Consider the following 23254-nt stretch of genomic DNA (forward strand, 5'->3'; position numbering starts at 1 on the left):
TTAGAATTAAAGCAATATTCTTTACATGTGCAAATTATCTTTAAATTATTGAAAATATCTTGGCTATTTAATGTTACCTAATTGTTCACACTATTTAATAATAACTCCATTTTTTTCCCTGGATCTTTTATCTGGCCAGATTCCTAGACTTTTTTTAAAGTTTGTGATATGAGAAATCTTGTTTCAGAGGGATACTGTCCTTAAGCTCCTGAGGTTTGCAAACTGCCATTTATCGGAATCTGCAATGTGAGTCTAGTTAGCCATGACTTAGAGTAAACAACGTAGGATATTTTCACAATATGTCATCCAGCTGCCCCAAAATCCATGTCTGCTTCCCATAAAGCGGATCCTTGTGCTTGTTGCCGGCTCTGCTCATGACCCTCATGCCCCTAACCTGGACTATGGCCATGATTCCAGATCCCTTCCTTCAAGCTTCAGTATACTCCCCAAGTTTGATCTTCTCTAAGGTCAACCTTCCTTTTACCCTTGGAGTGCCTCTTCAGTCCTCTCTATAGTGCTTTCTAGGTAGTCCACCACAGCAAGGGTAATGGTAGTATTTGCTGACATTCATGTAGCACTCTATTTTGGCAGGTTTGTTTCATATTCCTAATGTAATTTTCTCCCCATAACTATGTGAAATAAACAACTATTGAACAATCTAAATTTCAGTCATATAATCTGCCCCCAAACCACATAGATATTAAATGGAAGAACAAAGATTTTGACTACAAAACTTCATATTCCTTTTCCCCTCTCAGTAATATTTCCTGGTCTTCTTGCATTTCATTCATAATATAAGTGTCTTCTAAGTTTCTTCAGGCAGGAATCTTTTCCTTCAGCCTGTGCCACCATATGATCATCCCTTGACTATGGTACAATAAAACATTATAATTCACGAATTTCTAGAAAGTTGGTGATACTTCATGAAAATTCCATGACTTCACTAAAAATTCAGTTTCTTTATGATGTCAGCAATTTCTTAATACCTCAAAATTGTATATTTGTGTTTACCAAACTGAATTTATTTTATTTCTCTGTATTTTTTCAGAAAAATAAATTTATCCCATATTCTGTTACTCAATGTATTTTAATAAACTATGAAACTAAGAAAGCTGATGACATTTTAAAGAATTTTTGCCTCATAAAGAACATGTAGAAGAAACTCCATATCTTCTGTATGTTAATTTATTTCTGAACTCATACTTTTTAAAAGGACAAACACAGAAAATAAAATAAGTAAGATGTTTACCAGTTTTTAGCTCTTTACACAACCAAACTCAATTCCTGTTATATTATTTCCATATTCAATCTATCTTTCAAATAACAGACATTTTCTTTAATAGTAAGCAAGATTATATACACATTTCCCAACCTAAATAAGTGTTACTGGATTATATCTGCCCATAATTTAGTCTTGGACCATTTTCATACTAAATTGTGGGTAAGCTCAATACACAACGATGGTTGGACCTCTGCAAAAGAAAACAAGCATATTATAACAGGATTTTTCACATAAAGGAAATTAAGTGTTGCTTATTGAAATGACCTAATTTTTTTTGCAACAGTAAGATATTATAAGGTAAAACGATCTGCCCCAAATCACATTAAATTCCCTGTTACATTTAAATTAAATTTGTCTTTTAGATTGGTTTGTTGTTTTGAAGAGATATATAGTAGTTGTGTTTTTCACTCCTGAATATAATTTCTTATAGCAAATAATTACCAAAACAGGTAGAGATATTAAAGGACAACAAAAATCTCATGTTGTGGTTTCATACCTTTTTTTTTTTCCTTTCCTTGGTTTTTCGAGACAGGGTTTCTCTGTGTAACTTTGTGCCTTTTCTGGAACTCACTCCGTAGCCCAAGCTGGCCTCAAACTCACAGAGATCCGCCTGCCTCTGCCTCTGGGATTAAAGGCATGTGCCACCACCACCCGGCTCATGCCTTTTCTTAATACCAAAAAACTTGGGCTCATCCTAACATTTTCTCTCAGAGGACTATAAAAATCTTTTGAAAAACAATGATACTTAAAGGGGTTTTTTTTAGCAAATAATCTTCCAGAAATTTTAGTACTTTTTGAAAATTACAACTAATACTTTTTAAATATATTTATAAATTAAAGAATTTATTTTGTTGATATGCTGTTTATTCCAGACAGTGAATAATTTTTAAAAAAAAAGAAGACTCACCATGAAAGTATAAAATTTGAAATAATGCATTAGTTTTTAAAGTCAAAGAATTTGTGCCTTGGAGCCTTGTCAGAACAATGGTGGGCAGACAGGGCCTCTTGTTCTGGACCTGCATCTGCCAGCTGGGTCTTTTCTAAAGCTGGGTGAGCTTTATTCTTAAGTTCTGCAAGAGTATCCACATTCACCTATTCCATGCTGTCCTTAACTGAAGCGCCTAGTTCGTATCTAGCACTAACTAGTTTAGAAAGTATGCTGCAGATACTCCCTGAGTGAGTGAGAATGCCATGTCCTCAACCAGAGACTTCCCAGCAACTCTGATATGAGATTTTTCTTGGTATCAGAGATATGAGGGCACTTCTGTTTCTAAGAAATCTTCCCTCACCTACTTGTAAGTATCTAGTGCAGTGGTTCTCAACCTTCCTAACGCTGCGACCCTTTAATACAGTCCCTCATGTTGTGGTGACCTCTAACCATAAAATTATGTTGTTGCTACTTCATAACTGTAATTTGCTACTTCTGTGAATTGTAATGTAATTATCTGATATGCAGCCCCCCAAGTGGTTGAGACCCATAGGTTGAGAACCACTGATTTAAAGTGCCTTAGAAATAACCAAATTTGGAAGGCCGTGAAAGTTAAAAGTTGTTAGCAATGGATTTCCCACACCTCCATGACAATATGCATGCCCTGCTCTAGTTTGAATACCCCATCTTTCCTTATTTGATGAATTCTTACTTTTCCACCCTCAGCCAAGACATCATGTCTTCATTGAAGTCCTCTGTAATCTCCCACTCAGTCTGGGTTAGGTGCTCCTCCTGTGTACACCTATGGATTTCTGTGCTTGTTTTATGCAATTGATGAAGCCAGTTCCTGAGAGGAAACATACTAAAGAGGAATTAGACCAAATCAAATCACCTATAGCACCATGCCATATTTTCCAGTTTCAGAACTCATCTTGCTGATAAAATATCCTTAATACAGTTCTTCTTTGTCTTTGCACATATGTACAACTGTGACTCATAGCCTGGAAAAAACACTTTTAATTTCCTGTTAAGGTGTTCATCTCTTTCACTGGCAGGATACTCAGTTCATATTTTTCCATTTACATGGTTAATTGGTTGCCTGTGCAACCTGATCGTATTTTGGACTTATTCCAGCTGGCTTTCGTGGCTATTTTATATTGAAGCCCTAGACATGTACCTGCTGGCCTGCCTTTAGTTCTTATTGGAACTTCATCACTGTACAACATTTGAGAAGTAAAAACACATTTATATTTTATAGCATTCAGAGATAAAAATCACTGTAGATGTGTCTTTAAGAGACACAAACCAGAAATAGGAGATGTGAAGTATTTATACCCATATTCCTTTTTTCCAAACTTTGATATTTCAGGCAGCAATGTACAAAAAATGAAATTCATTTTAAGACTGGGGCATAATTCTTTATTTTATTGACTCATACAATACTATTAAATAATCCTTTGGTGGAATCTTAGGGAGAATTCACAGCACATGAACTTTTGATGACATCTCTAAACTTCACTTTATGCATCACTGATGACGAAGCCATTTCTCTTCCATACACTGTCCATATACAGATAGATACCTTCCTCTCATCCACCTGAGAGGAAGGAAAGTGAACGGGCCAGTCAGGATTGTTAAGTCTCATGGCGCCACCTCAAATCCAGCACATTTGTACTATTTTTTTTTTCATTCTAAAACGTAACCTGTTTATTCTAATACATTTTTTTTCTTTTCAGTGGTAACCCTTTTGAATTTTTTCATTTATTTATTTTATATGTATGGGTGTTTTGCCTGCTTGTACGTCTGTGCACCACAAGCATGCCTGATGCTGGTGGAGGCCAGAAAAGGGCATCAGATCCTCTGTAACTGGAGTTATGGATGATTGCGAACCACCATGTGGGTGCTGGGAATCGAACTCATGTCCTTTGCAAGAACAGCTGAGCCATATCTCCAGCCCCATTTTTAACCCTTTGATGTGGGGTATATTTTGAAAGGTCATTAATTCAATATATTGCTTTGAGTTACTAGTTCTTATTTAATACTTAAGAAGATAATTCTTGGACTTTCTATAGTTAGACTATTAAAATTCAGGTCAGTATTTGGTATTAAACATCCTTTAAAATCTATGTCTGAAATGAGTATAAGTTTAAAGAAATCAGCCACATTTCTAAAAAATATCTAGTCAATTGCCAAGTAGTCTAAAAACATTTAAATTGATAAAAATTTCTTCTTATTTAAAAAATGAAATTTTTGGTGTGTTTTTTTTCCTGCCTAACCAACCAGAGTCATTAAAATAAGGGGGCACAAAATTTGGAGGGTAATTGAAAATATAAAGATGTAAAACTGAACCTTTGCCATATTGAATAAAAAATCATAAAATCTGCTGTCTCCCAGCTTTACAGAGTGTGTTGCAATTCCATAGCAACAGCAATCGTATACCATTTCCTTATGAGAACAGCTGTACAGCAGGTTTTCAGCAAGCTGCTGTGGTGCTCAGTAAAGGGAAAGGGCCTGACTGTTTCCCCCTTTTGAGTTGGCATTCTACCAAAAGAGAAGTTGGGTGCTTTTTTTTTCCCCTCTTCTGTTTGTGTGATAGGGTTGTATATAATTTAAATGAACATCCTTTTATATTAATTCTCATGGGGTCTTTTTCTGAACGAGATACTAAAAATGCAGTCATCCAAATGCTTTTACACCTACACACTATATTGCTGAACAAATTATTTATGGAAGGGAAGGAAAGATAAAGTTGCTTTTAAGAGTCCTTTAACATATCAGTTTGATAACTAGCAAAACACCTTTACAGCCATTAAATATTTACCAAGAGTTGGCTCTAGGCAAGGGGGCAGTTTAGTGCACCGAATTTGACTCTCCGCAATGCCATTGATTAGCTATCAGAAGGACAGAGTTAATAAGTAACTTTAAGTATTACAGGGTGCTCTACATTCTTGTCAAACCTTTTCTCTGAAGACGACCTAAAAAAAAAACGTCAGTTAGAACGAGCATTCACCCCACCAGTGATTGCACAAACACGGCTCTGAAAGAAAGAAAGGGCAGGCAAATCAGTTGAGCAGTGCTTAAGCAATCCTTCCTAGTGACTGTTGTCATTGCTGCTGGACTTTAGAACCGAACATGTTTACATTTAATTAGAAAGGAAACACAGTTTACAGCACAGTAGCTATCAATATCGGATCAGAATTGATTTCCGCTTTCTCTCCAGTGATTGCTTCCTTCAAGCTAATTAAAAAAGGCATATAACCAAATGACTCACATAAATTTTAAAGCAAAGTAAACAGTATTCCCTGGAGAGCCAAACAAAAGTAAATGGCATTCATCCCGATGATTAGCTAAATTTTTTTTAAAAGAATTCGGATACTTACAAGCGTGTTGTGAGTCGTGTTTTAGTGTTATCAGACTGGTGATATGCAAGTGTTTCCCTTTGAAGAAACCTCAGTGAATTGCTTTGCCTGGTGCCTCAGCTCTAAAAGAAACAATAGCCTCAGTTTTATCTTTATAATCCCTAAAATATGGAGATAAGTCAGTCTGCAAGAAGCTCGGACTTACCTTGTCAGGTCTCAGTTTCCAGAGTTATACAGAAGAATACATTGAAAATACAATGAAAAAGAAGTTAATTTTCTTTTCAGCAAGGGGCATAGACCTCTCATGTGTCATTTGCTAAAATTAAAGACCATCTGGGTATGACAACTAGCCGTCCGTTTCTTTGTAATCACCACAGGTAAATTTATATATTTTTTAAAAAAACATAAAAGATTGTTTCTTTCATTCTCTGGTCTGTTGGAAGAGACCAGCTTTCAGTCTCACTAGCTAATATTCTGCAGATTATATAAACTACTGTGAAAATATTATAAAATCGGAGAAATAAAGGAAAATGGGAGAAAAATTGAGGTTCCCCTCCCCCGGGAAAATCACGTCTCAGCCCCCCTTCTTCCTCCTCTGTGGGGTCTGCCATGCATGCCACATCTCCCACAGATGGCCATCCACACACAAGAAAATACAGAATGAGTCAGATGGAATACAGCCCTTAGGAAACAGGGTTTAACTGATTTTCAGGTATTTAGGTAAGCATTCTGCCAAGTACCAGATAAAATGGTGAGTGAAACTTCTGTAAGGTAAGGAATGTGGGTGTACCTCAGTGATGGAGTTCGTACTTCCCATTATGGAGGCTCTGCGTTCAGTTCCTAGCACCCCAAAAATAAAAACAAACCTAAGAGATTGAGATTAGATTTTTATCTGTTTTAGTTGCTATTATTCTTTATACTTCTTTGTGCGTAGTTGTTCAATAAATATCCAGTGACTAACCCCTTCAAAAATTATTTCACAACGAGCAAATATCCCCCGAGCCACAGGCAGGCTTCGGTAATACTTGTGTGTTCTCGGTACTGCAGAAAACTGCTGAAGTCCAGCAATGAGGCTGCATCGATGGGCCCACTCAGTCTTCCAGGGTAAACTGACTCAGAAAAGGTTTCCAATGGTTCATTTTCTTGATTTCATTTAAGTTTTTTAAATCTTAGGCCCTGGGTTATTCTTAGTGCTCACAGAGCAACCAACCTGTAACCCACATTGCTTACTGAGTATAAAATAAATATGCAGGGGTTAGACACTTCACAAAGATTCTCGTCAACCATTAAGACACGAAAATTAAGAGCTGTGTGATCTGGGGTGAGAATCAGGAATTAGTTCACTTATTCCACAGATATTGACTGAAAAACACTTTTTTGGTTGTAGATTAATATCAAGTGGTTAAAATAGAGGGGGGCATTTGTTTTTGGAGATTTTTTTTCCTGATACATACTATCTATTCAGTTTGAAATCACTTAAGAAAGTCACCTAGCCGGCCCCTTGCTGTGGGTGCTAGGATCCAAACATGGGATCCCTCATGAAACAGTAAGCACTTTTAACCACTGAGCCATCTCTCTAGCCCTTAAGTTGTATTTCTTGAGGAAACTCATATACAAGGTGAGATGGGGGAAATGTGTAAGCAGAATGGGCTCAGGGTTCTAAGGAAATGGAAAGATACTCATCCTGACTGAAGTTTTATGGCTAAGTAGTTGCATGATGAGAACTGAGCTGAGGAGTAATCCAGGAGGTATACACTACTCTCTTTGCTTTAGAAAACTCACTCAAGGAAAGGAATAAAAATACCATTTTGGTAATCCACTTACAAAAACTATACAGACATTCTATGTAAAGGTAGCAGCGATAAAAAGGGAAAGAAATTGAAAGGTAAAGGGAGGATTTAAGTGTAAATCAGCATAATTGATTAGATTGTAACTTGAGAGATACATATTAAAGATGACACATTGGTTTGGAGTTTGAAGGACGGAAATATGGCTGTGCTTTAGAAAATGACAGGAAGAAAAAGCTCTTTTGAGAAGGGTATAAAATGAGGTCATGAGTTCACATCCAGACATCATGCGGTAATTATTTACAGAATAGTCAGTTGGCAATGTCTTCAAGGTATTTGTGCAGATCTGGTGCTCAATGCAGCCATCTTTACCAGAGAGGAATTTGCCATGTTATAGATGACTAACCAAAGAGTGAGAATGAGCTGATATGAGAGAGATGGGGAAGAAGAGAAGGCGCCAACCGTCAAAGGCTAAGAGGAGGAGGAAAAGCACTCTCAAGGAGCCTGAGAAGCTTTGGGAAAGTAAACAGAAACCAGCATGAATTGAATTGCAAAGTGGGGAAAGAATGCATTTCCAGAAAGAATTGGCTTCAGATAGGTAAGATAGATAAGGCTTGGAAAGTGTCTTAATGTTTAGCAAATTCAGTAACACATTGGGCACAGAGCAGATTGCAGCCCCTTGAAATAAAATGGATATGAAGGCAGCAACCATAGAGCTAAATAAGACTTCCTAACTGGATCCTGAAGAAATTCTCTCTTAGGCCAAACTGTAATATCTGGAGAAGTTAGTAAATCTGAATCCTGATATGTAACAACAAAAATGTTCATAGATATTCTGGTTCCAATAACTAAAAATGAGTTCCTGAATTTTATTCTATGTTATAGATTTGGACTCTAGCATGTTCCCATCTCATTCACATGAGATTCCAACGCTGTCCCATTCAGAAGAACAAGCTAAAGCTTACCTGTTAGAGAGACATGTTATCCAATAAGTAGTGGGAACATGGTTAGCCCTATAGAAGACCCCATAACCAAAGCAGAATCTTAAAGCAAATCTCAGTAGCCTCCCTTCAAAATCTTTCAGTAAGCATGTCATTTTTCTAACCCAAAGACCAAATTCCTTACATAGCTTATCTCTAGCCACATTTCAACCATCTCTTCACACTAGCCTAACTAGGCTTCATTTAGCTCATCAGCATCCTTTCTTTTAAACTTTTTCATACACATCACTACTTTTCTGTGTCCCATGAAAGTTGGTAAATTGTGTTTTCACTTTTTACTTTGTTCCATTTTTCCCCCCCTTTGGCCTATATGCATTTAGAGTTTTGTTGTCTTAATTTCCAAATAATTTTCCAGCCCTGTTTGTATATTAATTTTAAATTTAATCTCATAATGGCTTAGGAGCATCTTATGACCTCTATTCTTTTAATTTTGCTAAGATATGTTTTATGACCCATAGTACAATATACCTTGGCAAATGTTTCACCTAAGCTTGCGAAGAATGTATAATCTGGTGTTGCTAAAGTTAGTATATAAATGACAACACTGTGTTGGTAAGTGATGTCTTGAATGACTATTAATTTCCAGAAAGAATAAAGGTCTCAACCACTGGTGAGGATGTGGAGAAGAGCCAGCTCTTGGAACCTGTTGGTGGGTGGGATTGTGATGTATAGCCACTGTAGAAAACAACATGGAGGTAACTAAAATAAAAATAAACTAGAAAAAAATGGAAATAACTGCCTGTCAGTGGGCAGATAAATAAAGAAAATGTGCTACACATGTGCCATAGAATATTGTTGTTCTGTTTTGTAAAGTGGCTTAACTTATTGATAACAACGTGAATGAATGTAGAGGACATTACAGTACATGAAGGAAGCTAGATACAAACAGATAATACAGCATACTATTATTTACATGTGGAATCTTAAAATCTGAACTTAGCAGGAGATAGAGTCATGGTTATGAAGGATGTGACATTTCAGATGGATAATCTGGATTAATGAGTTCTGAATATAGTTTAAATAATGTGATAACTACAATTAAAAACACTGCATTAAATACTTGATATTTCCAGAGATAGGAGATCTCAGTGTTCTCAAATGAAGTAATTGAATGAAAAAAAGCCAAATATTTTTAGAGAAATACCCTACTTTTTCAAAGTTGCTACTTTTGTGTGTGGTGTGTGTTCTTGCCCTTAGTATACTCTTATCTTTTCATATCTCCTTGCATTAGTGATAGGTGTCTTCTGCCTGCTTTCTGTGCTTTGGTTACTCCCTTCCACGTGGCTTTGCATTTGTTTTACTGTTTTAGTTTAAGGTTCTTGAGGAGAAAGGCTAGCGTGCTGAGTTAGTACATCACGCATTTCCTAATGTGTGCATTGAATGCAGTGGCTTTTGCTCTCAGCACTGTTTGAGCTTTGTCCCACAAATTTCTGTGTGCTGCACTCTTGTTACTAGTAACTTCTGTGTGTTCTTTGATTTCTCTTGGAAATTTCTGTTCCATTCAGAGGTTATGTAGACATGTATTGTTTAGTTTCCAGGTATTTGGTGACTTTCCTGTTAACTTATAAAACCTAGAGTGATGGGGCTGGAAATATAGTTCAGTGGCAAAGAGCACTGGCTGTTCTTCCAGAGAATTCCAGTTCAATTCCTAGCACCTACATGGCAGCTCACAACCACCTGTAACTCCAGTTCCAGGGGATGAATGTCTTCTTCTGGCCTCCACAGGTACTGCATATATGCAGGCAAAAAACACATACACAAAGAATAAAAATAAAGGAAAAAAAATTAAATAATAACTAGAACCTAGAGTAACATTAACTTTCTGTTACTAATGTCTGATTTCATTCCATTTTTCTTAGAAAATAAACTATATCTGGCTTTAAATCTTTTGAATTTCTGAAATTTGTTTTGTGGCCCAGGATATTGTCTATCATGGTGTATGTTCTGGGAACACTGGAAAATAATGTGTGTCTTGCTGCTGTGTATATCTGTGAGTATTATGTATATTCTGGTGTTCAATGATGTTGAGTTATTCTATACCATTTGGTTGTTTTGGGTAGTAGAAAGTATTAATTGTCTTACATTGTAACACAAAAATATTCTCTCAGAGATAATTTTGTTTCTTTAAATTAAACCAGCTGTGACAAAGAGGAAACAACCATGATGTCACCAGGCTGCCTTATTTACTCATGAAACCTCTTGGTCCACAAGCTTAACCATGCAGAATAGATTTTCTTCCCTCTGTATGTTATTCAGAATTAAAGCCTATTGAAGTCCAAGCTAATTTCCTCAAAAATAAGTAAAATAAGCTATTGTTTTCTTGAAAGGACCTTGGGAAAATAATTAATGCAATTAACCAGAAGGTAAATGCAAACACTCTCCCTCAGCAAGTCAGCACACACTTTGTTTCTCATACTTTGCTTTGGTTTTCTTTACTCTGTAAAACAAGCTAAGCCTTAAGAATTATTTAAGGATGTTATCAGTAGCCAAATAAAAGTTGAGGAAACTGGTTTACTTCTCCCAATTCATGAAAAACCTGTAGCAACAAGAAATTGTTTTCAACAGAGTGTTTACAAAATATCTTAGTATTGCATAATATGTTTTACAAAGTCAACTAGATAGAAATCATATAAAAATTTCACAGATAAGAATGTCTTTTCTTGGCCAGGACTTGTGCTAAGAATTTTTACCCTTCAAGATCCTTTGAACTCAAGATTTTTCTCATTGTTTTGTTAATATTCAGAGAAAAAGGTATTTTCTCAGGGTTACACTGTAGAATCAAGACTAAAACTTACCCTTTATCTTCTGTACAGTCCAAGCCAGCATCATTTCTTCTATATCACACTCAGCATTCCTGAGTAATAGATGGATAACTGTTATCAGGAGCTGTACTTTGCTGTTTAGCAGCATCTCTGGCCTTTTTCCCACTAAATGATTGTTCCACGGCTATGGTTTTGACAATTAAAAATGTCTTTGGACACTGCAAAATGACCTTTGGGGGACCAAATCAGTCCAAATCAAGAAGTGCTTGTTACACTGAGGAGGTGCTTTAGTGGGTAAAGTACTTGCTGTGCATGCTCAAGGACCTGAGTTTGAATTCCCAGAGCCTGCACAAAGCCAGATGCAGTAGCACACCAGTGCTTCTTTGGCAGTCTGAGAAGCAGAGAAGCAAAGACCAGCTGGCCTGTCTTACACAGTGGTGAATGACAAAGGGACCCTGTCTCAAACAAGGGGAAAAGTATGGACAGTCATTTGAAGTTGTCCTCTGACCTCCACACATACCCTAGCATCCATAAAAATGAACACATGCTTTATACACACCCATGTCATACATACATACATACATACCCTGCATGCACTCATACAAAGATTTAAACAAAGGATCTACTAGTCTATATTACCTTACCTCTAAATTGTAAACCCAAACTATTTATGTTGAAGTCCCTGACCACTCCCCCAGCTACATGACCAGTAGTCAAGCAAGATGTTTAGTCATTCCAGGGCTTTACATCCTACATAATCCGTGAACTGCATGATCACATAATGTGCGCGCAGCATGATCATGTAATATATGCTCATGTGTGGCGTAGCTATGTAAGCCCATATGTGCATGTGGGGGACAGGGGGGAATTCATAAAAAGCAGGTCACAGACTCCTCCCCACTCTTCTTCCTCTCTCTCCTTGCACAACCACTTCCATAGGCCTAAGCACATTCCCCTCTGTTCCTTCTCTCAATAAACTCTTTTAGTGGGTTTTGTTGTGCCACATAGCTTTTCTTGCACGATAAACAGCACTACTTAATGAATAACATTGTGCCACATAATAATAACTAACAATTTATCCAGTTAAACAGTTTATATAGATCACACTATTTATCAAGCAGTTACTGCAAGATAAATGAAGCCTAAACTGGAGTTAAGTGTGTGTTGCAGGGCAGTAAGTGAGATGTTCTCCTTAGGACTTGAATAATGAATGCACCATGGAGAAAAGAGAGGACATCAGAAAAGTAGCATCAAAATGTGGTGTAAATGAAAAAAATTGTAAATGGACAAGTACCTCAGCTGAACCCATGCGTGACATTACAGCTGAGAGTTTGACAAGCAGATGAGCATACCAGTTGAAGTGAACATACATTTCATGAAAATGCATGCTGTTGTGTGGTCATGGGCCTGATAGTACTAAATACTTTAAGCTGAAACAGTACTGAGTCAGAGTTCAGGAAAATTATAGGGCTGTGGGCAGAGACAACCAGGAAACATCTGAACAGGAGAAAGCACTACAGAAAGGATGTTGAAGCCAGGCGTGTTAAGATTTAGTGGCAGAGTACCTTGGCGCATCTGGGCCAAGGTATGCTGCAAAGATCATGCCATGCAACAGATCTCACTCAACGGGTTTATTGGGAGAGGGAGGGTGTGCAGAGGCTGCCTCTGAGTGAGGTGGAAGGGGAAATAGGGCTCGAAGAGAAGTCTCTGGCATTTTTTTAAAATTAATTTATTTATTTTACGTGACAATGACAGTTTCCTCTCCCTCCTCTCTTCCCATTCCCTCCCCCCCACCTCCTGTCTCCCCACCCCCATCCACTCCTCAGAAAAGGTAAGGCCTCCCATGGGAGTCAACAAAGCAGGTCATAACAAGTTGAGGCAGGGCCAAGCTCCTCCCTGCTGTGCAAGGCATCCCACACCATAGGAAATAGGTTCAAAAAGCCAACTCATGTGCCAGGGACAGATCTTGGTCCACTGCTAGGGACCCCACAAACAGGCCAAGCTACATAACTGTCACCCACATGCAGAGGGCCAAGTTCGGTCCCATGCAGGCTCCCTAGCTGTCCATGAGCTATCATGAGCTTGGGTCAGCTATCTCTGTGGGGAAATAGATGAGATCTGGGTAAACTGAGGTGGGGGGGGGGGCATGAGGGATTGGGATGGTCAAGTTGGGGGAAAGACAGAGAGGGAGAGCAACAAAAGAGATAATCTTGATGGAGCCATTATGAGGTTAGGGAGAAACCTGGTGCCAATGCCAAGGAAACTCCCAGGAATCCACAAGGATGACCCCAACTAAGACTCCTAGCAATAGTGGAGAGGCTCTGGCTTTTCATAAGGGTAGCGTGAGCATATAGTAAGAATATGCAACTCGTGGTGACAGTGGAAATGTGTCGCATTTTGTCGAATGATGATGACAGGGCCTGCTGCTGCTAGGTCACTGAAGGTGGGCTTAGGGGCGGGGTTTTCCAACAAGGCATTGTAGCACATAACGATAAACCCAGGCCTGAGAGAACTGCAAGTTCACAGACAACCTGGACTGTATAGCAAATTCTAGGCTAGCCTAAAACACAGCAAACTTCTGCGTCAAAAAAAAAAAAAAGTCTTTTGCATGCCACTTATTAGAGAAGTGCCCACTGAGTGACTTTTTCTGTCTTGATCCTCCGCTGTATTTAATGTAGTAATTGGGAGATATTTCAAAGCCTTATGAATTAAAATTTGGTAATGTGAAATAGTACTATTTACTCTCCTCATTGCTGAGAGAAGCCAGGTAGGAGGGCACGGGTATAGTATGGCTGCCCACATTCCCCACATTCAAGATGATCAACTTCAGTTAAATTTTCCTGGAAACACCTCTGCAGACAAGTCCAGAAATTTGTCTTCTACATAATTCTAAATCTTGAGAAGTTGACAGTTGAGATTAACTATTACAGTTAGTAATTTTTTAGACTTTTTTTTTAATTTATTCTTAGTGTCTTTCACATCACGCATCTTGGTCCCATTCATTTCCTGTCCCTCTGTTTCCACTCCTCTGCCCTTGCAGCCCACCCCCCACCCCAAATAAAATTTAAGAGAAAAAAAGTGGGGAGGGGAATCTTGTCATGGAAGCGGCAGTGTGACACAGTGAGTCCTGAAGTAAACTCTTTGGTCCATAAGTCTTTACTTGCAAGTGTTCACTGCAAAGAGTCATTGGTCTGGTTCCAGGCTTCTGGTTTCTATGACACTATGGATGCTGGGCCCTCACTAGGTCTCCTCTTGGATATCCTGCTGTTGCCCTGGGTTGTAGAGATCCTGCAGCTTTGGATCTGCAGGACCAGTCCCTTCTTGTGCTCCAGCAGATCACAGATGGGGTGGATATTGGGGTGGGCTGACCCTTAACCTTGGTTTCTGGGCCTGGGTAGTGGCAGGGTTGGTCTGCCCACCAGCTCTCCTTTGTCCTCGCCACCAGGATGAACTCTCCTGCATTGCCTTGACAAGTTACACGTTTTGCAGCAATGAGCAAGGGGTGGGGCCAGTTCTGCTTTCACTTCCTCGGGGTTGAATCTCCTACACCTACACCTTCCGGGTTAGCTCTATTGTGTTGCGCAGGCATGGTATAGGGGCCACTCTCCTGAGTGCTGCAGCAGATGGGCAGGGACTGTTCTCCTGCTCTTACGACCTCAAGGCCAGCTCTCCCACCTGCCTCAGACATTGATGGGAAGGGAGGAAGGGACAGCATCTCTCTCCTGCCCATGCAGCCACATGAAAGGTGAGTAATGGGGACAGCTCTTCCATGCTCACAGTAACCCTATTGGTGGTGTGGGCTGGCTCCCCACACCACCAATAGGGTTGGCTCTATTGTGCTGCCCACCTGAGGTACAGGGCCTTCTCTCCTAAGTGTGGTAGCTGGTGGAAGGCATGGCCAGCTTTCCCACCTGCCTCAGGTGTTGATGGGCAGAGGGGGCAGCCCCACCACCACCACCATCCCCACCCACACTGCCACATAAAGATGAGTAACAGGGACAGTTCTCCCATGCTTGCAATTGCAGGCTGGCTCACCTCCACCTCCACCAACAGGATTGGCTATATTGGGCTGCCCAGGTGGGTGCAGGGCCTGCTCTCCTGAGTGTTACAGCTGGTGGCCGGCAGGGGCAGCTCTTCTACCCTTCTGACCTCAGGGCCAGCTCTCCCACCTGCCTCAGGCATTGAGGGACAGGGGCGGGAAGGTATGTCTCCCTTACCTGTGCTGGCACATGACAGATGTAATGGGGACAGCTCTCCCATACTCACAACTTCGGGGCTGGCTCATCCACATGTCTGCCAACAGGATTGGCTGTATTGTGCTGCCCAAATGAGATACAGGACCTGCTCTCCCCAGTGTGGCAGCTGATGGCGGTGGCGGGCAGGGGCAGCTCCCCAACTCCTCTGACCTCAGGACCAGCTCTCCCACTTAGTAATGTTTTAAAGTCTCATTTTCTATACTTGAGAACATTAAATCATTAAGCTTATATAATTTCAAAACTGAAACATGACTTGAAAGTTTATTTATTGTATTTCATTGCCATCATAGAAAGCAGGAAAAGTTACAATCTTGTGTGACATTGGTCACATGCTTTGAATATCTGTGAGTGATTCAATGACTCTTCTGCTTGTCTGTCATTTCTTCTCACTATAACTCAGTTTATTTCTATGCTATTTAAAGGTTATTAAGTTGTAATGCTTCTGCTATGCTGAAAAATGCATCTGAAAATAAATAACTTTTGAAGGAGGTTATATTCAACAGGATTGCTTGAAGAAAGCCAGACAGTGGGGTCCTGATGTCCATGTAGGGTAGAGCACTATGAGACAAAAAGAGCACTAAGATGTTTATAAACATCCATATGCTGAGAATATTGTTTCCTTACTTTACTTTTTGCTCTCCCTACTTTGGGTTCATATAGGAAAATTCCTTAGAAGAATAAACATTTAATTTTTTAAGTTCTTAATGAATATATACTTCTCATAAAATAAAGTAGACCTTAAAATTAACATTTACTGCTGGGCGGTGGAGGCGCATGCCTTTAATCCCAGCACTCGGGATACAGAGCCAAGTGGATCTCTGTGAGTTTGAGGCCAGCCTGGTCTACAGAGCAAGATCCAGGACAAGAACCAAAACTACACAGAGAAACTCTGTCTTGAAACCCTCCCCCCAAAAAAATTAACGTTTACCTAAACTTGACCATACAATTAATAATGGAATATTAGTATATTGTCAGTGAAAAGTAAACTACAAAATAAGGTGGAAATTGAGGTTGATACAGGTAGGATGAAAATCAGAGGAGGTGTGGGAGAGAGCCATCAGACTATGTTATGTACTTGAATGAAACTGTCAACGAACTAACAAATAAGAACCATTCAGTGTGAAAAGTCTCATTAGACTGTCAGAGGAAGCAGTATTTAGACTGAAACTTCCCTGCTGAGTAGGAGCTGCACAGAGGGAAAGCTGTGCCAGCAATTGCCCTGGGCAGGCAAAGCTTCCTGTTGGAGAAACTGGCTGAAGTTTGAAGTAGAAATGAGATCTCTGTGATGTGCAAGCACAGCGGAGTGAGGCTTGGGAGTGAGGGGAGACTGGGGTTCAAATGTCGATTCTGCTAGGGGGATGAGACTGATTAAATTACCTGCCTCTCTTTGTTTCAGTGTCTTCACTCACAAAACAGAGACAGTAAAGGCGATGATTCACAAAGGTTGTTTGCAGGTTTAGGGAGTTAAGATACACAATTGGTTATTTTTAGAGATTTTTTTTTTTTATTTCAGAACGCATGAGATGCCTTTGCAGGATATTAGTGATGTAACTTTTAAAAGAGAACTGTAGCTACTGCTTCTGCTTAACAACATTGATGGAAGCTGGGTGTTTGTGAGGCAATTTGAATGAGGAGCCTTTTTGAGCTAGGATGTAAAGAGTCCAATCACATAGCCATCTGCACATCACTCTAATTTTACTCGGGATAACCAATTGACCAGAGTTTAGCAACAGTCTCTACTGTAAGGGATTAATTTAAATCCTGAAATGATTTCTTTTGATATGTCAACTGTCTTTGTTTCTACGTGATACCTACCCCACAGTGAGGAGACTATAAAGGCTTATCTGTAACTTGAAAAGAAGAAATTTATAATCACTTCATCTGAACAATTTTAGATGAAGTGTCAGACCAGCGTTAGGCCAGTACTGAAGTTCTCTGTCTAGCTTTTTGCAGCTTTAAGAATTATATTGCTTTCATTCATATTATCAATTTGTGTCATATAGCTCAGTGGTTGTACTTCCAACACTTCAGTCGACATTTCCTTTGCATGCATATACTGGAATGATTTTATTTAATAAAAAAAGAACATCTCCTATGTGGATTTTAAATTTCCCTTATTAAATATTTATATTTTCAAAATGTCTTTATTTAATTGAGTGAGGTGCTTGGTGCCATTTCAAAATAACCTCAGGTGGTGGGTGTAATGACATATCAAAGATCTGACCTTTAGCATTTTAGGATTCTATTTGTCTGCATTTTCTTCTGCATTCATTTAGTCTTAATTTATATGCTCTTTCTCCATATCACTTAATGAGTAGATGTATTTATCACAAGATTCATTAACCATAAAAACATATATCTGAATACATGTCATCTGACTGGTGATTTTACCTTCATTCATATTTCCACTGTGCATCTGTATAAGGCTGATGGGTATTTGCACAAACCTCATTCATTCTCATTAAGTGCTCCGATAGGCCCTGGATCTCCCAAACTGGGGTCCATTCTCTTCTCACGTCTTTGCTGTCAGCTTATTATACTTTTTATTTACCTAGAGATACTTTATTTTCTAATTCTGTGCTATTCCTTTAAAAGAAAATTGAATGTAATATTTACACTGACATAATTAAATTAACATTTTACAGCATCTTTCTGTGTGCTTTGATAGCACAGATAATCAGTTGTCTGCCTAGCTTTTGGCCTAGTAGCAGAGTTACAGAACAATGATCAATTATAATAATATGTTATTAAAAAACCTATTTACAATTCCCCATTTAAGTATTTCTATATTGATTTTTAGAAGTGGGGATTCCAAATGAAGATTTTTTTTTATTAAAATTGTTGAACTGTCAGCCTACATATTTATATTTGTATTTTTGTATTTTCTCAGTTTACACAAATCATTATCTCAAGAAGAAAACTTGAAGGAACAGTTTAACCATGCCCTTAGTACCTATGAAGAAGCCTTAAAAAACAGAGAGAGCGTTGTTTCCATCACTCAGCAGCAGAACGAAGAACTGGCCACCCAACTTGAGCAGGCTCTGACTCAGCAAGCCAACATGGAATTACAGCTTCAGTGTGCTGTAGAGGTCTCCCAAGCAGCCAATGAAAAAGTTCAGAAGTAAGTGAATAAAAGCATGCAACATTTAAAACAAAAACAAAGGAAAACAACTTTCCATTGGAAACTAAACAATACCTAGTTTTTGTTCATAATACTGATACTTTAGGGAAAAGGAAACAAAATGAGCTTTTAGGTTACATATCACATTCTTTTTGATATCAAAAAAAACTATTTTCTTGGGACTTAATGTTACCATAATATTTGGAATAAATTGTATATGATAAATGACCTTGATCAACGCATGGAGACTGAATCATCGCCCACTCCACATTGAGTTGTTATTTGCAGAGACAGTCATATTGCCACCAGCTGCACTCACTGAGCTTCCCTGTCATGTTCCTGGAGTTGAGCTCTTCTGGGACCTTGTTCGCTTAGGCCTCTAGCTGCACTGAACCCAGTACAGAGAAATTAATTTTCTTGTGTTGTTCTTTAGAAGTATTCGGTGCAGCCTTCAGCGTGCATAATTATATTTGTTTATTTTGACAGTTCTTTGCATTTTTATTAAAATTTAAACAAACCTGCATAATCAACCAGTCCTTATAACAGTGCACAGAATGTTAACACTTTCCCAAGCAAAGACGTCCGTTATTAATTTATGGAACTTGAGTATTGGAACAGCGTTTTCTGAGGAAGGTTTATGGACTAGGGATTGTCAACCCATCCTTTCGTATGGTGAACAACATCACATCATAATTCACAAATTTAATCACTTCTAGTTACCAACACAGTTTTTTTTCCCCTCATCTTGTTTGTTTTCAATATTAAGTCATATGCACAAGGATTGTTACTTCCTTTTACTTCCTAGTTGAAATAAATCATCTCAACCATTTCTCCAGCATCTCTGTAACTATATTTAAATTGATAACCCAAACTCGGTTGACTCTGGACAAAGCCATTTTGGAATGGTTTGGGGACTGTACACTTTAATCTTTACTACCAGTGGATCTTGAAGCTTTTGATTAAGTCCTGTGCATTATCTGTTTAAAGATTAGATTCAAAGTCAGTCAGACACTATATATCTAGTTATTCTCAATGTGCATTAACAAGCTAAGAATGTTGTGATATATAGATGGGTAATATATATGTATATTATATATTTTATTGTAAATCACAATCAATAGCTTGAATGTTATGATATAATTTACTTCTGTTTGTACAGTGTACAAAGAATTATAAATTTAAAAGTTTTTTAATGTATAAGCACTTTACTGCTACATGACTAAAATTCCCTAAAACAATGGTTCCTTGAGATCAGTTAGGTTTCAAAAAATGTTGGAAATATCAATTTAAAAAAATCTCACCAGCTAACATGTTTTAAAACAAAGATTTTTTTGAATGCCAGAAAGTAGAAAGATCATCATTCTCAGATAATATATTAAAATTGGTAGTTTTATGGACAAAGTTATGTCATCTTTATTTTACACATTTAATGGAATGCTACCAGTCTGGGGATCATTTTAAGTACAACATGACATTTATAAGAGCTAAATGTTGAAATTACTTCTCAAATCTTTTATTCTGATTTCCAACAAGACCTGTTTGAAGTATTATCAGGATTTCTTTTACATATTCTATTTCTTTTCTTAGCTAAAAATTAGGCAGTGTGTATCTTCATCATGCTTACATGAACATCAGTCTGCATTCTTGGGGATTTTAGGAAGGTTAACCTCTGAAAAGAGAGCAATTAGAACTATATGGGATGGGCTTAGTATGCTCTATACAGTCTAATTTCTCACTGAGGCAAATTCTTTGAAAATATGTGAATATGCAATGTAAAATTTGAATGAAAGAGTTCTCTTCTCCCTTCACAACCAAATTTTTTAATAGATGACCAATAATCATCTTTCATTTTCAATACCTATATATTCCTCTGCTGTCTACTGGCTAAAACTGTTCTATTTAAGATTAGCAGTCATTTCCTAATTCCAAAGCCCATGGCACATTTTAACCATATTCTTATTATACAACTGATGTATAATAATGATAAAAATATAGATGTGCTTTTCTGATGAGCAATGCAACATGGTGACTTTAGAACTTAGGCTTTGGATTAAAAATGAGTGGGTATGGACTTGGAGTTTATTTTGAAACTTCATGCTGATGGTCACAGTGGCCTGCCTCCCTCAGCAGTGTTGTAGGAACTGGGTGAAATGACATGCAGAGCTGTTAAACAATGCGTGTTGCCTATTCCCTCCTCTTGTCCTCCCCCTCTGTGCTGCCCTGTCTTTCTCAGTCCTCAGAAGGGCTCTGCCTTTTCAAGACCAGATGCCTTTGCAAATGTTGATCTCTCTCCTTAGAGCCCTTCGCCTTCCCTGCCAGCCTCCTGAAGAACATTGGACAGCCTGTGAGAGTCAGTGCAGCACTGAGCCTAGAAAACAAATGGGCTCACTGTTAAATCAAATAGTTCTGGGTTTCAAGCCCTACTTTCCTACTAATTGCCTAGGAGATTTGCGGCACATTACTTACCCCATAAGGAAAAGTTCCTAGTTGAGGTTAGACAATAATACTGGCTTCACAGACTGTTTTCTTGTAAAGAATAAATTGTCTAACATAAATGCCTAGTGCAGTGTCAGAACTATTAAAAAAATTCTAAAATATTATATTATTAATAACATCATATCCATCAATATAATAATACCAGTTCAATTGCATCTTCTCTACAAAGTTATCATTATCTCCCTAAAGAGAAAAAAATCTCTCTGTTCTTCATGTTACCGTAGTATTTCGGGTTCTTTTTAAATGTATTAGAAGACCTTCCAGTCTACAATATGCCCAAATATGGTTATTGAGCTATAGATTTATATGATTATGTATCTTTCCTACTAGACTGTATATTGTTTGGTCATGTAAGTTCTTATGGCATATAAGTCCTAAAACTCTGCATGATGCATCTTATCTATTGAGTGTCAAATGAATGTTGGGAAAGCCTATGTTTAAAATCTTAGAAATATATAAACACTGAGATATATATGATCATATAATATTATTTTAGGACTTACCAAGATTAGTAAGCACTACATTTACAAATACAGCCAATTCTTAGAATATGTGTAGTATTTGAACTCTCCTTATCTTTAATACCATACCATTTCTTCCTGATGTCATTGGGAGGGGGGTTATATAATTCCATTTTCATTTTCTGATACTTGTCTACCTGTTTCTACTCCATTTGGGGGGTAATATAATATACCTTTAAAGCTAAATGATGGTTTATTTGAAGATTAGATCTATGAAATTCACCAGAAATACATCGATTTCTGTAACTTCAGCCACTACCACCTCCTCAGTAACTTCCAGATCAGAGTGTCTGTGCTCACCCCCCTCATGAGATCCAACTCATCTCCCCGGGATACTGTTTCCTCTCCTGCAAATCAAGTCATCCCCGTTCTCCTTGGCTTTCTGTCTCAGTTTGTAGACTTAAGCAGTTCCAGCACTGTCCCTGCTCTTCCCCTCTTTTTACCCTTTGCATTCCTTTTGTCACCAGGGTCTACCACCTACATCTCTCCTGATTCTCTCCACCCCACCTGTATTAACTAATCGCATCACTTCAGCTCCTCGTCATTCCTTGACTCAGACCATGGCAATAGTCATAAAACTAGCCTTCCTGCCTTGAGTACCCTCAAGTTTGCCTTTCTTTCTACCATCACAATTAAGTGCTTTAAAACACAAGTAAGATAATATTATTTCCCTATTAGGAATTTCTCAGGTATCCTTCACCTCCTACAAGTTAAAGCGCAAACAACGTAGCATGACATCTGAAGCCAAATGTGGGCGTTCCTCATTGTTCTAATACTATTTCCTCCTGTGAGAGGTGTTTTTAAGCTTTCTCTTTTAGGTTGGAGAGATGTCTGAGTGGTTAAGAACATTTCTTCTTGCAGAAGGACCTTGGTTCATTTCCCACACACAGCAGCTTTCAACCACCTGTAATTCTAGTCCCAAGATCTCCATCACCCTCTGACCCCTGCTGCACCAGGCACATACATGGTACATAGACATACATGCAGGCAAAACACTCAACACACGTAAATAAATCTTAAAAGAGGTTTTTTTTCTATGTCATCATCATTTCCTCATTCTTAATCTGTGCCTTTATTAGCAGCCTTTAGTCATTTCAGTGTTATAATAATTTTGAATGTATTTTCACTCTTCTCTCCCCGAAAGTTCCCAAGACACATACAGCATTTTCATATGTCAGCTCCAAAATCTTGCCCAGATGCTATCCGTAAAGCAGGCATTCCACAAGTGCTCACCAACAGAAGAGCCTAACAATGGACTAGAGAGAACAATGGAATAAAGTCAATTGCTGGCCAGGTCAGGAGCATATGGAGCAGTTTCGTGTGTGCTCTGATTGATTTAGGCCCTAGATAAAAATCTTCTCCCAACCCAGTGCGTTTATAGAAGGGAGGAGACCTTCATTATTGATCACAACTCCCCCAAAAGCTGGGATCTGGTGACCAGATTATAATTCTTATGCTAACCAACCATTTCTATCAATTTTAATTACATTTAAGACCTAATATCATCATTAATAGTGAAGAAAGATCATACAATTTTGTTAATTACAGAATTTAAATTTTATATTTTATTTTCTTCCAGTTATAAAAATGTTTAATATTTTCTGAAATTTATAAAGTTTAAAAGTATTTCTGGAAAGAAAAATTATGTAGAATTACCATGCTTGATATGACCTTATAAATACTTATTTTTAAAAAAGTCAATGAATGTTAGACCTCACTGTCCAAAAATAGTTCCTGGCCC

At 38.2% G+C, this 23254-nt stretch overlaps 1 protein-coding gene across 5 annotated transcripts in view; it reads left to right on the forward strand.

Moving 5' to 3' along the window:
* The window catches only part of Mipol1 (mirror-image polydactyly 1), a 297757-nt gene that overhangs the window by 224932 nt on the left and 49571 nt on the right, over positions 1-23254 (forward strand). For 4 of the 5 annotated variants that reach the window (XM_052738577.1, XM_052738576.1, XM_052738573.1 and 1 more), the window contains exon 10: positions 18266-18496. The exons of the other annotated variant lie outside the window; for it this stretch is intronic. In XM_052738577.1, coding sequence (XP_052594537.1) covers positions 18266-18496 — 231 coding nt within the window. The remainder of the gene's footprint in view (positions 1-18265; positions 18497-23254) is intronic. 5 annotated transcript variants of the gene reach the window in all.

The sequence above is a fragment of the Peromyscus californicus genome, unplaced genomic scaffold (genome assembly GCF_007827085.1).
Source record: "Peromyscus californicus insignis strain IS unplaced genomic scaffold, ASM782708v3 Scaffold_15__1_contigs__length_86483966, whole genome shotgun sequence".
NCBI classification, from domain to species: Eukaryota; Metazoa; Chordata; class Mammalia; order Rodentia; family Cricetidae; genus Peromyscus; species Peromyscus californicus.